Source organism: Myotis yumanensis, unplaced genomic scaffold, assembly GCF_028538775.1.
Source record: "Myotis yumanensis isolate MYYU_CA2020_CCGP unplaced genomic scaffold, mMyoYum1.0.hap1 SCAF_4, whole genome shotgun sequence".
In the NCBI taxonomy this organism is placed as follows: domain Eukaryota; kingdom Metazoa; phylum Chordata; class Mammalia; order Chiroptera; family Vespertilionidae; genus Myotis; species Myotis yumanensis.
The window spans coordinates 105,353,579-105,369,736 of NW_027223755.1; the positions used below are offsets into that span (position 1 = coordinate 105,353,579).

Below are 16,158 nucleotides of genomic sequence, written 5' to 3' on the forward strand. Positions count from 1 at the left end.
CGGTGTGGCTCAGTTGGTTGAGCATCGTCCTGTGCACCAAGAGGTCACTAGTTGGATTCCTGGTCAGGGCACATGTCTGGGTTTAAGGCTCAATCCCCTGCAGGGGGTGTGCAGGAAGCAGCCGATTGATCTCTCTCCCCCCACTTTTCCTCTCTGTCTCTCAAATTAATAAAAAAATATATATTTAAAAAGTTAGTCACTTTATAAAAAATATTAAGTATAAGTACTCGTATACATAGATATAGCAAATATGGTAGAGATAGTAACAGTGAAATATGGGAAACATTGCTAAGCCCACATCAGTTACTTAAAATATAACAATCTGTGCATTTTACTGTATATAAATTGTACCTAAAAAAGGACTGTACCACCTGACCAGTGAGCCTCAGTAGTTGAGCATTGACCTATGAACCAGGAGGTTATGGTTCAATTCCTGGTCAGGGCACATGCTTGGGCTGCAGGCTTGATTCCCGGTGGGGAGTGTGCAGGAGGCAGCCGATCAATTATTTTCTCTCATCATTGATGTTTCTCTCTCCCTCTCCCTTCCTCTCTGAAATAAATAAAAACATATTTTTAAGAAAGGACTGTATAAAAATATTGGATTCTAGTTAATAATGTGCACACAGAAGCATGCAGAGAGAAGTGTATTCAAGTCGGCCTCCTACTTTTTTTCAAGTTAAACACATTTATTGCGAATTCACTGTAGGCAACTTCCAAGTCCTCAAAATACAAAGCTTGTGTTACCTTTGAGGATTACCTTTGAGGTAATGTTACCTTTGAGGACTGCAGAGGTATACCAACTGTATAAAAACGACTTGGTGGAAACACGTAGGAGAGGATAATTTGAGCGAGAAAAAGATGACCCTGGAGGTCTGGGAGTGGATGTTTCAGTATAAACAGGGTTCAGAGGTGTGAACATGTGGTCTACCTGAAGATTTCTTCTCATCTGTCCCTTAGTTTCCATGCCTTCAGCCATTTTCTACCTCTGCCTTCTCTGTATTTATTTTTGCCATTTTTATACTTGCAGCTCTTTCAACTCCCTCGCCTCCAGTTCATCCATCTTTCTACTCACTGCCACGTAACTCTCGTGGGGAGCACTTTCGCAAAGCTACTTCAAAAGCATGAAAAGCCCAATGGAAAGATCCAATAGTTTCACACACAGCAATTCATACTAAGGAAACGGAGATGCTTTCAAAGCCTAAATTGCTTAAGTGTTATTTATAGCAGCACAAATACGTAAACTGAAATGCTTAATAGGGAACTATTGGATAAATTAAAATCATCTTTAGGAGACATTAAACCATTAAACTTTTTTTTCCAAGGAATATTTAATAAGGCAGACACCATGCTTCTCTAACACGTATTTTTACGTCACAGAAGCGAAAGCAAAGCATCCTGTTTTGGGTGAAAATGGTCTGCTGTATGTGTATACCCTGAAAGCAATTTAAAATGAACTGTAATTATAATTTCAGACTTTGGAATTTGAATGGAGGCCAGTGTTTTCTCTTTCTTCATATGGGAAAAGGAAATTGCTTTGCAAATCATTTGAAGCCGTGGGCAAAAATTTCTCAGCTCTATTTTAGGCTCACTCGGTCGCCTTCACAATTCAGATGATGCAAGGAAAGCTTCAACTCAACCTTTTAGAGAAAATGCTCCAGCTCGCATGATCTCATCGACGTGGAGAATGTTGGTGGCAATCACAGGGCAGGCGTGACGAAGCTGCGTCCTTTACACAGTGGTTATCCCAGCGCCTACTCTGCTGCTACCGCTGGCTCGCCTGTGTTCAAGTCCACACCCACAAGTGGACCTGATTCCCGACGTTCTGCTTGAACTCTAACTCGTGTTTCCTGAAGATCAAAACCAGAATTCTTTAAAAAAAAAAAATTTTATTGATTTTTTACAGAGAGGAAGGGAGAGATAGAGAGTTAGAAACATCGATCAGCTGCACATCTCCCACTGGGGATGTGCCCGCAACCCAGGTACATGCCCTTGACCGGAATCAAACCTGGGACCTTTCAGTCGGCAGGCCGACGCTCTATCCACTGAGCCAAACCGGTTTCGGCGAAAACCAGAATTCTGAGCAAGAACCTTGGGAATAATGAGCAAATGAGCAGCAGCAAATGCTTGAACTCCAAGCTGGGCCCTGCCCTTTACCCCGGGCTCATGTTTGATCAGGGCTTTTGCCATTGCCACTTCCACTGCACCAGCACCTGGAGCGACACAGCCATCAATAGCATTTCAACGGCCCTCAAGACATCTCTTATCGCATCTTTGATCTGAGTGACTGTGTGCTTACTTGGTCACATTTCTCAGTAAAGGTGAACTTCTCTTCTCCCAAGGGATACTCATAGACAGGTCCTACCTGTCCCCATCGAGTTAGGCCACCAAAAGAATTTAGAGCTGCCCCACCACAAGCAAGAATCAGCCTTTCCATATTGCTCCTCTTAGCTCTGTGCAGCTGCTATGCCCTCTTTTACGAGCGCATCTAAAGAAAATAGGTCAATTCCCATTTGATTAATAACAGCAAATCCTTTATCTGAGTTACCACAGGGTTTCCTTTTCAGTTCTACTATTTTTTAACTCTATCTTCAATGAGTCTTCCTTCAGTTTTTACTGGTTTCTCTCTTCTGCACTCTTGTAAAAAAAAGCCAGAATTCCCTCCCCCCCACCCCATATTCTAATGACACATTGCATTTGAGGATGTATGCATCTTCCACTCTCTTTTTCATGTCAGGATGTCATGCCCCACTATCCAAAACAAGACGTGTGATGAAGCTTTTACCAGTTTCAAATTTATGTTTCTGCTCCATGATCTCAACCATTAAGAGGTCAATAGGTTCCTCTTTTTTTTTAATGGTCAAAATGGAGTCAACTACAGCCCCTGCTAAGACATCAGCACGTTCAGCATGAACTTTAGTACATGAGTGTTTCTCTGTCCATCTCTTTGCTTACTTACTTTTTTTTGGTCACAGAGGTAGACAAAATGAGCTGTGAAAGAAGTGAGCCAGCTGTGTGGATGCAGGAATCAAGTTACAGAGGCAAAAGGGCCTTTGGAGCTTAGGAGAAAGAAAGCAAAGGTCCGCGCCTTGAGGGAAGGAAAGAGGGTGTGTGTGTGTGTGTGTGTGTGTGTGTGTGTGTGTGTGTGAGAGAGAGAGAGAGAGAGAGAGAGAGAGAGAGAGAGAATGAGAAAAAGAACGAGAATCTCTTTGCTTACTTTCTTGTTCTAAAAACGGAAGTACCTCTTCCTTTGCAGCTTCAAATCCTTGTTACGATTCTGGGATGAGACCTTCAGACACGTAGCGATCCATGTGTGTTAGCAGTTCTCCAGCGATTAGGACACTGGAAGTTGTACCATCATCTGGGCTGTCTCTACTCTGGCTACCAAGGAGGCTGTTGGGCACTGAATTTGCATTTCAGGAAGCAGCACTTGCCATCTTTAATAAGCTTGATGTCTCCAGCACCAGAAACAAGCATCTTCATGGTGCCTTTAGGCCCCAACTTGGTCCTCAGAATCTCCTACAACCCCCAGGCTGTGTTGATGTTAACCGCCAACACTGTCTGGGCTTGGGCCACCTCAGTCTTGGGTGTAGGGTCTTCACAGCTGACCAAGCAGAAGAGTAAGAGACCCGGCGGGAAGAAGGCCCAAAGCCAGCTCCCAGCCTCCTACTTTGAAGTGCATTACAAGAATAAGACAGACTGATGGAGAGCTGATGCAGCTACAGCAAAGTGGTCATAGCAGAAGCCAGGCAGTACCTATGTGAGTACTCACTGCACAGATTCTTTCAACTTACATGCTGGAGAAAAATGTGTATAGACTGCCTCATAGTGAGTGAGCGAATTAATAAGCCTGAAGGACTAGGCAGAAATCTGCTGATATGTTGTCTTTACACTCTCCTGTATATACTCCAAAGTGGGCTGGCATTACTTTTATAATAAACTTTTTTTCAAGAAGGAAAATGGCACCAGAATCAATCGATAAATATAGGCATTTATTCCAAGGGCATAATGCCCAGAAGAAAGTCCCAGAGATCAGCGTGGAGTGGGAGAAAGCTGCTGCCCCTTGACCAAGGCAGACGGAACCTGGTGCTTCTCTACAGCCCAGCTGTGCAGGGAAGTCCAGGGGCAGAGCTCATGGCTGGGCCCTGGGCTGTGGGCCCGGGGTCTGGCCTGCCCATCTGCCAGTGCGTCCTGTGTCCCAAAGAAGCCCAGTGTCAGGAGAGGCGGCAGAGGAAGTCGTGCAGGGGCAGGGCCAGGAGCCCTGACAGGGAGATCCCCAAGGTGTCGGACACACAGGCGGTTGCCATGGCAAATTCCCGGTGCTCGTCACTGGTCTGGGAGAGGGGAGACGGGGAGCAGGGGTGAGGCTTCTGTTCTCCACACCCCTGCCCTGGCTTTCCCCAGAAAGGCCACCCACAGCCCTCGCCGGACCGGTGCTGACCTCCAGGGCGATGTTGTGGAAGGTGTTCACGTAGGCAGCACCCCCCAGGAGCCCCTCATACAGAACGATCAGGAAGACGAGGTAGATGCTCGGCAGGAAGCTCAGCCATACGTCCACCAGCAGGAAGACCAGGTTGAAGCACTGTGGGTGCAGGTGGAGGGCAGGGCTGAGCCTGGACTCGTGGCAGGAGAAGGGGAGGCTGCCATCCCTCCAGTGGCCCCAGTTCTTGGAGACACTGATGAGGGAGAGGGCTGGCAGGCTGGGATTGAATCCCTACATCCAGCTGGCCTACCAGACCCTGGGATCTGGGTCACGCCTTCTCTCTACCCTATCCCACACCCCAGACCTCATGGGTCCCCTCTCTGGCCCCTTTGCTCATGTCACTCCTACTCCCTGGAATGCCATTCCACCTCCCCTCACGTGGGATCTCTCACGTGGGATCCCTTTGCCACTGTCCAAAGCTCAGCGTGGACCAGGGTCACTTACTCCTGTGACCTCATTCCTCCTCCCAAGGGCTCCCTGAATAGTTTCCCCCATTGAGGCTACATTTAGGCCAGTGGTTCTCAACGGGCTTGGTTTTGCTGCCCACAGGATGTTTGGCAATGTCTGGAGATCTTGGTTGTCACAACTGGGAATGGAGGCTGCTATTGGCATCTAACGGGTGGAGGCCAGAGGGGCCGGACAGCCCACCACAAAGAATGATGTGGCCCAAGAGAAACCAAGATGGTGGCATAGGTAAACACCGGAAATTGCTGCCTCCCACAACAACTTCAAAAATACAACTAAAAGACAAAACGGACATCATCCAGAACTACAGGAAGGCTGGCTGAGTGGAAATTCTACAACTAGAAGGAAAGAGAAAAGCACACTGAGACTCAGAGGAGGTGCGGAAGTGCAGAGGTACGGAGGCTCACGGGGCAAGGGCTGGCTACTGAGGATGCGGTTGTCTTTTTGAATTAGGAGGGAGTCACAAGCCACCGACTGCTCTGAACTCCAGTTCTGGGAAGTCTCTGGGGACCCAGACTCATACGGGGAGAAACTGGACTGTCTGGCAGCGGGCAGAACTCAGAACTCGAGGGCGGCTTTCTCTCAAAGGTGCTTGCAGCAATTACCGGGACACTGAGACCCGGGGGGGCCCCTTAGGGCAGGGCTGAGGATCAGCCATAGCTGTTTGCTCTGCCCTGTTGATTCCCTGAGACCCCACCCCACCCAGGCTGTGGCAGAGGCTTTTGCATATGAATGCCCTGGCCCTTTGCAATCTGAAAATTACCTAACAAACTGCAGCTAGGCCAGACAGACCCAGAACTTCCAAGAGAAGGCCCAAGGCCCCACAGCAGCTTGCATTGCTTCAAGAATGATGTGGCCCAGCGCTGAGGTGGAGACACACCAGCTTAGCTGTTCCCACCTCATTTAGGAAGCCTCTCTGACCCCACCCAAGGTTGTAGGTCCCTCCTCAGTGCCCCAGCCCCTCAAGGGATCCCAGTGTCCCATCCGGAGTTCAGGGTTGTCACCAGGGCGGTTCACGGCTTGATGCACATGAGGGTCACCCACAGGCCTCACCCTCAGAGGTCCTAATTCATTCCGTCTGAGCGAGGCTCAGGAATTTGCATTTAAAAGGACACACTCTGGTGATACTAACGTGACCTGTGAAACACTGCAAACACTGTCATCTGCAGCGTCAGGCTATACGCTTTCTGTAATGGAATTAAATGATTATACGCCCCTATTTCTACAAAGCAGCCTTGGTTGAAATTATAACTAAAGTCACAAACTACACATCAGCAGCATCTGATGAAGAACCCTGAGTTAAGATTTATTAACACAACAATTTGGGCCTTTGGTTCTACAGAGCCCTGGGCTGGCGGTACTGCTTCAATAAATAAAGGAGAAAGTTAGAGGATATTGGCATGCTGTTGCCATAACGTTAAAGTGCAATCTATACTTATTCTAGATCTTGTTATGGATTTAAGTACATTAAAAAGGGCAAAGGACATTCCTATAGTAATTGAAAGTTTATTTTAATAGTTACCTACGGGGCTATAGAAACAATACATGCTGATTATGTAAAAGCACTTTTCTTAGCCCAGCTGGAGCGGCTCAGTTGGTTGGAGTGACGTTCTGTGCACCAAAAGGTTACAGGGGCAGGTTCGACCCCAGTCAGAGCACATACAGAAAACAACCAATCAGTGTTTCTCTCTCACACTGATGTTTGTTTCTCTCTCCCTTCCTCTCTCTAAGCATGTCCTTGGGTGAGGATTTTTAAAAAAGTACTTTCGTTAGACTGTTGTAGGGAAAGGTGTTTGTTTTCTTAAAGATGTAGAGTACTTTTGTCATGGGTAGTTGAATTTGCTCACCAGCCTTGAGACATACAATCTGTTGAGTACAATGTCACTGATCCTATATAATAAAAAGCTAATATGCAAATTGACCAAATGGCAGAACGACTGGTCGCTATTATGCGCACTGACCACCAGGGGGCAGGCGCTCAATGCAGGAGCTGCCCCCTGATGGTCAGTGCGCTCCCACAGGGGGAGCGCTGCTCAGCCAGAAGCCAGGTTCATGCTGGCGTGCGCAGAGATGGTGGCAGGAGCCTCTCCTGCCTCCATGGAAGCGCTAAGGATGTCTAACTGCCGGCTTAGGCCTGCTCCCTGCCTAAGCTGTCAGCGGACATCCCCCAAGGGCTCCTGGACTGCGAGAGGGCGCAGGCTGGGCTGAGGGACCCCCTGAGTGCATGAATTTTGTGCACCAGGCCTCTAGTTCTATTATAATTAACCATGCAGAGTAAAAGAACTGTGCATTTTCTTATTGTTAGAAATGTTATTTGAAGGCCTGTGTCTCTGCATGAGGCTTGTGCAAATAATCATGATGTAAGTGATTCTAACTGATTTGAGACACAGTATAAAGTCCTGTTCTTTCATTCCTCTTCTCATCTCTATTTCTTACAACTACCCTGAGAAGTAGATGGTGGCCATGCCTGATTTCTAGATCAGGAAACCAGAAATTGGTTTGGAGACCTGCCCTATGTCACACAGCTACTGAGTACAGGAGCTGGGATTTACATCAGCTTTGCCTGGCTCCCAGGACACACTGGACACGCAGCCCTGCTGGCCTTCTGTTCTTGTGCTTGGGGAAGCTGGGAGTGAAGGTGGGAATGGAGTGGGGGCCAGGGGCCTTGTACCTGCAGCAGGGCCAGGGCCCATGTGAACTGGATGCGAAAGCAGCGAAGAGAGGAGCGGGAGGCAAAGACGCCGGCCTGGTACAGCATCTGGTACCTGAGATAGGGGCAGGGAGGAGGAGGAAGCCCTCCGGTGCCTACTCACATGGCAGCCCCTCCTACCCCAGGCCCACCCGGCAGACTGCCCGTCCTGCCACCCTCCTCACTGCTCTCACCAGCGGTACTGCTGAGCGTGACTCAGGGACGTGTTCCGGAAGAAGAGGAGCTCAAACTGCAGCAAAGACCAGACAGGGAGATGAATAGGGACACGTGGGTCCCCGCCTCGATCTCTATTCCCACACCCCACCTGGTGCCCTCACTCACAAGCCCCTGATTGATGAAGTACTCAGCAAAGTAGACCAGGACCAACGGGAGGATGTAACATTGCAGGCCCTGGAAGAGCCAGAAGACATAACGTACGTGGTTGGCTGGGAGACGGGCACTGGCCGCAGCGGGGGACGGGCCCCAGCCACCGTCCATACCTTGAACACAGTCCACTTCTCCTGAAGGGAGAGGCTTGGGCTGGAGTCTGCAGAGGGGCAGGGAGAGAAGAGCAGGTGAGGTTGGCATACGGGGTCCGCCAAGGGGTGCTGCTGGGAAAGAATCAACCCGCCAACGCGGAATTGTACACTTAAAATGGTTAAACTGGTCAACTTCATGTTATATGCATTTCACCATGGTTAAAAAAAAAGACAAGACCTCTTCCCAGCTCTTGTACAGTTGATGGCTGTCCATCTCCACCCCAGCCACACTGGCCCCTTCTTTCTGTTTCTTGAACATCCAGGCTCGTTCCCACAGCACTTACCGCTTCCTCTGCCTGAAACCTGCTCTCCCGGATGTCCACGGGGCTGAGGCCTTGTCTATCAAATTTTAGCCCAATGACACCTCCTCAAAGAGTCCTTCACTGACCACCTTCTCTAAGCAGAACTCTCCATTTCCCCCCGTCGTCATTTTCTAGCACATCACTGCCTTCTGTCCTTCCAGCACTTACCAATATGTTTCTGATTCAGTTGTTTACGAGTCGGCCTCATATCCTCATCTTACTCACCACGCACCCCCATGACTGGAGGGACTGGCACACAGTAAGTACCCAATGAGTATTTCCTGACTAGCTGACTGTGGTCGGCTCTCACGCATCCCCTTCCCCTTCCCACGGTGCACTGTGGGGAAGAAGGCTAAATGAGGACCTCCTGTGTCTCTGACCTGGCTTCCACTCGGGGGCCTCGGGGGCCTCGCTGCTCATCAGGGGTTGCCGAGCTGCCCTCTCTGCCTCTTCTTCCCCTCCAGGGTCCTGGGGCCCAGGCGATGTGAGCAAAAAGAAATAGCTAGGAGTAGGTGGAAGGAGAGAAGGGCCAAGAGCCTCTGTCAGGGGGGAGAGGCACCCCACCCCCACCCTGTGCCAGAGCCCCAACTGTAGAAAAACGCTTTCTTCCCTGGAGCTGAAACTTGTCTCCTTGTTGCTTCGACCGGGGCCTTCGCCTGACTCCTGGCTCACACTACGCCAGCCAGCTGTTTGCTTGACATATTACTCTAATGGCTGCTCTAGCTACCGCTTATTGTGTGTTCATTCTGTGGTAGGCCAGAACCTCCCAAACTTCACTCATGTTTTGTCTTCATGCTGTGTGCCATATCCACGTTCCTCCTGTGTATAATATGTTTTACTTAATGCTTCCCTTCAATTGATTCCCTTTTTCTACATGGCCTTGTCCTAAGCAATAATCTGTGAAATCACAGGTTTGATTGGTTAAATTTTTTTTCCAAATACACATCAAATTAATCAAGTCCACCCTCAAGTCACCTTGGGAACCACACTGTACTGGATGCTTCTCACACATCGCCTTGCAGAGAAGCAAGGAGAACGGCCACCGTTTGAGATTTGGGAACACCGAGGGTCAGAGAGGTAAAGCAGCTTGTCCCATCCCACACGGCTAACATGTGGCGGCTCCAGGCTCAAATCCAGGCCTGTCAGAGTCTAGAACCTGCATCCCTCATAACAAGGCTGAAGGGATCTGAGGATTCGGACCCTGATCTAGTTTTGTCTCCTCAAACCCCTCTTCCTCCCAGCCCCGCACAGCTTACCTGGCCAGCAGCAAGGCGGGGATGCCCAGCATGGACAGCAGGGTGTGCTGGGGGGAGAGGCCCACCTGGGTGAGGCCCAGGTAGGACAATGCCCCCAGCAGCCCTGCTCCTCCAGTACCTGAGGACCACCAGGAGATCACAGTCCTGAGAAGGAGGACACTGGAGCACTAAGAAGGACCAACGCCAGCGGTGGGAACTCCTCTCCCCACTCCCTGCTCCCTGCCTGCTTACCTGGGGTAGAAGGCGGTGAGTGAGAGGAAGGTGACCTCCCCCAGGCCTGATGAGATGCTAGCCAAGACCACACCTGGGGGGAGGACAAGCACGACAGTGGCCATACTTAGCCTTTCCCCATACCCCAATCCCTGGCGGTGTCTGGCCATGGCCTCCTCTGCATCAGCTCAGAGGGGCTAAAAACAGATCCCTGGATGGGCGGGGCTCCGGATCTGAAGTAGAACCAAACCCTCCTCTGAATGCCCTCTCACAGGGAATGAATGGCACTAACACCCACTGTCATCAAACCAGGAGCAAAAACTCATCCTGGATGCCTCCTCCACCCGCGATGGAGTCTTGGTTCTTCTGCCCAGCTCCATCTCCATCTAATCCAGCGGTTCTCAACCTGTGGGTCGCGACCCCTTTGGTGGTCAAACGACCCTTTCACAGGGGTCGACTAAGACCATCCTGCATATCAGATATTTACATTACGATTCCTAATAGTAGCAACATTACAGTTATGAAGTAGCAACGAAAATAATTTTATGGTTGGGTCACAACATGAGAAACTGTATTTAAAGGGCCAGAAGGTTGAGAACCACTGATCTAATCCAGCCATTTCCTCTCATGTCCCCCCGTCACCTAACCCTCCAAATTAACCTCATCTCCCATCTTCTCCTTGAGCAATCCTAGCAGCTTCTGAGGGTTACAAAAATGATCTCTTCCCTTTGCGGAGTTGGGGTGACTACTCCCACAAATGCTCTGCTGCATTTCCTCTGGGCCCCCCACCTGATACAAAATCTCATGCTCACCACACAGGCTGATCACCACCGAGTGGGAAAATGCAACCAGGATGAAGCTTCCAGCTGCACAAACCCCACTGAAGAGAACCCGGGGGCTGAGGGGAGGGGAGGGAAGGGCAAGGTCAGCTTCGCTCTCACCTCCTTTGCCCTCCCAGCCTCCTCACAGATCCCAGCCGCCCCTCCTCCTGCCCCCTGCCCCCTGCCCCCCACCTGTAGGGCAGCAGATGAAGGCCAAGGGGAGCCAGCAATTTGATGACGAGCGTGGGGAGGATGTCTGCCAGGAGCACCGCCTGGGACAGGAGGACAGAGTGAGACCCCAGACCTTTCCTGGAACAAACCTCTGAACCAAGTGGCCAAGGAGACCTGTGACAGGCTCTGAATTCAGATCTGGGTTTAAGTCCCAGCTCTGCTGCTCCTTAGCTGTGTGTCAAGGCATTCACATTCTCTGACTCCAGTTTCCTCGTCTGGAAAAGGGGATGGTTACAGTGCCTAGCTCACAGTACTGCTATGTGGATGCAATGAGCCAATATTAGCTACACACAGAAAGGGCCCAGGGAATGGCAGTCTTAATGATTATAATTAGGACAGTCCCAGCTGGATGCTGAGGGGGTGGGGTTGGGGGTCAGGGGAGGACCAGATGGGTACTCACAGCTGTGGAGACAGAGTTGCAGTCAAAGCGAGATGAGTTATTGTGGGGGGTGGGGACTGGGTCTCGGTCTACCTGATGGGAAAGAAGGAAGTGTTTCACCCAGGGAGGCAAGAGGGTAAACCAGTGGTCGGCAAACTCATTAGTCAACAGAGCCAAATATCAACAGTACAACGACTGAAATTTCTTTTGAGAGCCACATTTTTTAAACTTAAACTATATAGGTAGGTACATTGTTATTAACTTAATTAGGGTACTCCTAAGCTGGCCTTTGCTTAAAACGTCCTCAATCTGATTGAGGTACGTTCGCTGAGGTCGACCCCTTCCAACTCTTCCATCCACACTCGTCTTGTATACTTGTTTCGTCTATCTCCTTTCCGAAAACCGACTTCTATGCATGGGCCATGAAGTTTCAATCGCACTGTACGTGCACGCCTGCACATGGTATTTTGTGGAAGAGCCACACTCAAGGGGCCAAAGGGCCGCATGTGGCTCGAGAGCCATGGTTTGCCGATCACTGGGGTAGACAAACAGAGCCTGGCTCTAGTCTCAGCTCTGCTCTGACTTGAAGGATGGTCTTGCGTCAGCACTGGCCTCCTGGACCTCAGTTTCTCTGTGTGCACAATGGGAAGGAGGAGGTTTCCATAGAATGGCCACTGGCCAAAGATGGCCCTGGAAATAGACTTTATTTGGGTAACACATTCAGGAACTTTTTTTTTTTTTTTTTAATATATTTTATTGATTTTTCACAGAGAGGAAGGGAGAGAGCTAGAGAGCTAGAAGCATCGATGAGAGAGAAACATCGACCAGCTGCCTCCTGCACATCTCCTACTGGGGATGTGCCTGCAACCCAGGTACATGCCCTTGGCCGGAATCGAACCTGGGACCTTTCAGTCCACAAGCCGACGCTCTATCCACTGAGCCAAACCGGTTTTGGCACATTCAGGAACTTTTATTAAAAAATGTGGGTTTCGCCCTAACTGGTTTGGCTGAGTGGATAGAGCATCGGCCTGCGGACTGAAGGGTCTCGGGTTCGATTCCGGTCAAGGGCATGTATCTTGGTTGCGGGCACATCCCCAGTAGGAGGTGTGCAGGAGGCAGCTGATCGATGTTTCTCTCTCACCGATGTTTCTAACTCTCTCTCCCTCTCCCTTCCTCTTTGTAAAAAATGAATAAAATATATTTTTTAAAAAATGTGGGTTTCCAGAAAATCTGATCTTGAACTAAATTCCTTGTTGGACCTGCAAGGTGGCACCTGCTCCCCTTGGGCATGTGACCTCGAGATCCTCACAGACAAGAGGTTCTTAACCAGAGGTGATTAGCTCCCACAGGAACATCTGGCAATATTCCTGATTGTCACAACTGGAGGGCAGAGGGTGCTATTGGCATCTGGCAAACAGGCCAGGGATGCTGCTAAAGACCCAACAATGCACAGGACAGGCCCACGACAAAGAATTATCCAGCCCAAATGTTAACAGTGTGAGGGTTAAGTATCTACCATAGACCCTGGTCCTACCCCGCCAACACCTGAGTGTGTACACCTGGCACCAACTGACTCTTAAAGACCCATCCTGCTCTGAGATCAGGGAGACTGGGAACCTTAGCCCCTTGTCCCACCCCTTGGTTACCCTTCTATGAGTGTTTCAAGGGCGCTTCTGCCCCAGGTGAGTCCCTCGTCTCTTCCCACAGTGGTGAAGGTGGAGAGGGTCACTTACATGGCTTTGGTTTCCAGGTGCCCTCTTGTGGCTGAGGATGTCATGAGCAGCACTGAGCATCACCACGTAAGAAAAGTTGTTGCAAAGGCCCAAGAGCCTGGAGTGAGCAGGACAGATTACCCCCGTTTTACTGAGATATAATGGACATATTAGAACAGATCTTAACCTCCTTTCAGGCCTACAATCTAACCTCAATCCTAGCACCAATCCTCCCCTTTCCTTCAATCAAGCCCCCACTTTTTTCTCTATCACCAGACCTCATCTCCATTCAGTGTTAGGGTTGGAAATATGGGCTTTGGGATCACAGACTTGGGTTCACATCTAATCTCCCAGACTTCTCCCAGGAAGAGGAGAGAGTCATCCTTGATGACTGTTCCTCTGAGCTACCCCCCAGTTCCTGGGGCATTTCTCATCCACTGAGCCTCTGTCTCGGATGCGCTGTGGGTCAGTAGGAAGCTCCTGGGGCTTGAAACCAAGGACTATGTTCAGGCCCCAAGTCTGCTGCTTCCTTTTGAGCGGTCTCGGTCTACTCATGTGTCAAGCGGCGATACAAATTTCTCTTCCACCTGGAGCAGTTCCGGAAGGGTCAAAGCAAGATAATACCAAAGTCCTTTATGATCCATGAAGGATTTCTGGTCAGGGCTTGTTTACGTTCATCCCCCAGAGCAGCACTCAGTGATGGGAATGGAACTGGGCCCGGCGCCAGAGAGTTCATGCGTCCTTTTCACAAGCCCATGAAGGGGGACTATTGCTCTTCCCATTTCACTGCTGAGAAACAGACTCAGAGAGGCTATGTGACTAGAGTTATATGGGAAGTCACTTCCAACCCAATCTGCCACCCAAGTCCTCGATGTTTAGGTGGTGCTAGGAGGATTTTTCAGCACTTAAATTAATTTTAGGAGGTAGACGGATACTCCTATAAAAAGTGCCCAGCCCTTGTGGCTCAGTGGTTGAGCGTTGACCCATGAAACAAGAGGTCACAGGTTTGATTCCTGGTCAGGGCTCATGCCCGGGTTTCGGGTTTCGGGCTCAATTCCCAGTAGGGGGCATGCAGGAGGCAGCCGATCAATGATGTTTCTCTCTCTCTCTCCCCTTTTCCCTTCCTCTCTCTCAAAAAATCAATAAAAAATATATTTAAAAAGTAGCGATGCACTTATTTAAGTGTGCATTAGGAAAATGTTGGCTTTCCATAGAGTAGTGATTTAAAGTTTTCTTTAAAAAAATACATATATTGCCCTGGCCGGGTGCTCAGTGGTTAGATGTCGGCCCACAGAGGGAAGGGTGGGTGAGTGCGGGGAGGCAACCAATCCATGTGTCTCTCTCACCCCGATGCTTTCCTCTCTCTCTCTCCTTTCTCCCTCCCTTCCACTCTAGGAATCAATGGGAAAAATATCCCCAGATAAGGATAAAAAGAAAAACCCCAAAACGAATATTTATGAATTTAGAGGCTTAATTGGTTGGAATAAAAACAAGTAATCCCACAGGTGGTATGAGGATCTGGCCAAAATGTTAAGGTGGTAAGTAAATTATTTAAATTTGGGAAATTTACACATTGCCTCAGGCCAAACCAAGTGGTTCAGTAAATATCTGTGGAATTCAGCTCCCTTTCCCACTCTCTACTTCCCTCTTTCCTCGGGTGGCCCCCCTCTTCCAGACCCTTTTCACTCTGTTGAGCTCTGCGGGCCACTCACCAGAAGCCCATCGCGTTCTTCCAATGGGCGCCCTGTGGGTCCGGCGGCGGGGGCCGAGGTTCCCGAGGTTCCTGGGCCGTCACCTCTCCTGCGAGGGCGAGAGAAGGCATGACCCCCACCCTCTCAGGGGTATGGTGACCCCACGGTGTCCTCCCGGGTGGTGCCTGCTCCGCTCCGGAGCTGTCAGGGGGGACCCGGGCCAGAGGCAGTCGCTCCAGCGCGGGGGCCGCAGTACTCACCCTCGGAGTCTGAAAGGCGTCGCCGCGAGCCCGCGCTGCCTCCCATGGCATCAAGTTCAGGGTCCCCAGGGGTCCAAAGTCAGCGCACGTTCGGAGTCGGCTCCGATGGGACGGGGAGGGTCAGTGCCCTGTGAAAAGGGTCAACGCCCCACTGCTGGTCCCAGCTGCGCTTCTCTGCTGCGCCCCCCGAAATCCACTACGCGAAGCCGGGGATCCATCTCGCGGCCTCCCACGCCGCACCCGTCGGACTCCGCCCCCGCCCCTCTAAAGCAGGGGGTCCTTGCAGCCTGTACCTTTAAGAGCAGCTGAACATTCCGCACCGCGGAGCAGCAGGTCGGCGGGTCACGTGACGGCGCCAGCGGGTTCCCCCATCACGTGCTCGGAGGTCCTCCCCACTTCCGGGTTTCCTCTCTATCTTCGCTGTAGGCCTCGCCAGCTGCGGGGTGTGGGGCCGAGAGAGGCCAGGAGAACCTGGAACCGCTGGTTTAAAACTGCAGTGGGCGGGATCAACACGAAGAGCCCTGACGTTAGATGAACGGCGCCCGCGGCCGCGACGGGTCTTGTGCCAACACTCATCATGGCTGCGCGCGGCTTCAGCGCCCGCGGCCCTCACCTGCCAGAAACAAATATGGCCGCCCGGCCACTCATTTCAGCCACGACCGTTTCTGGCCGGGAACAAAGGCGGACAGCTGCAGGCCGTTCTTACCCCTTTCTGTTGTCCTGACATTGCTTTAGAAACGGAATGTAACGGTAACACCCGCCTAAGAGGACGTCATGCAGTATTTATGGGCAGTTTCCAAGGCGTTAAGAGGCCCCTTTACCAAATCATTCTAGAACCAAAGAATATCACAGAAGTCCAACCCCCGCTTTTACAGGCGAGGAAGCAACACAAAAGGAAAGTTACTGATGATCATACAAAGTTAGATGTGAAGGCGACCTTAGGAAAGCAGCTGGCTGAGCAGGCTGCTGGGGATTCCTGCCTGCTCCCAGGCAGCCGAGACCAGCCGATTCTAAGGCCCAAGGTTCTGATTCTGTGATCTCATCCCCTTTATCTAAGTAGGAATTTAGGAAGTAGGGCTCCAGAAGCGGATTAGAGGAAGAGGTAGAGATCAATGCCACTTCA

At 50.6% G+C, this 16,158-nt stretch overlaps 1 protein-coding gene and 1 pseudogene across 2 annotated transcripts; both read right to left on the minus strand.

Annotated features, from left to right (window-relative positions):
- Positions 1 to 1,632: 1,632 nt before the first annotated feature.
- On the minus strand, positions 1,633 to 3,734 carry LOC139009536 (T-complex protein 1 subunit zeta-like; annotated as a pseudogene).
- A 234-nt stretch (positions 3,735 to 3,968) lies between these two features.
- CLN3 (CLN3 lysosomal/endosomal transmembrane protein, battenin) lies at positions 3,969 to 15,497 on the minus strand. Of its 2 annotated transcripts, XM_070413474.1 has the most exons (16): positions 15,329 to 15,497; positions 15,036 to 15,163; positions 14,797 to 14,884; positions 13,106 to 13,202; positions 11,394 to 11,465; positions 10,955 to 11,034; positions 10,754 to 10,839; positions 9,963 to 10,035; positions 9,732 to 9,875; positions 8,856 to 8,977; positions 8,135 to 8,181; positions 7,977 to 8,045; positions 7,829 to 7,884; positions 7,617 to 7,710; positions 4,439 to 4,579; positions 3,969 to 4,331 (listed from the first exon to the last, which is right to left on the minus strand). In XM_070413474.1, exons 2-16 carry the CDS (start codon positions 15,079 to 15,081, stop codon positions 4,212 to 4,214), a joined length of 1,335 nt encoding a protein of 444 aa, XP_070269575.1. In that variant the 5' UTR covers positions 15,082 to 15,163; positions 15,329 to 15,497; the 3' UTR covers positions 3,969 to 4,211. The 2 variants fall into 2 exon arrangements, with proteins under 2 accessions (XP_070269575.1, XP_070269576.1); XM_070413475.1 differs by lacking the exon at positions 15,329 to 15,497 and having other exon boundaries at positions 15,036 to 15,310.
- Between the last annotated feature and the right edge of the window lie 661 nt (positions 15,498 to 16,158).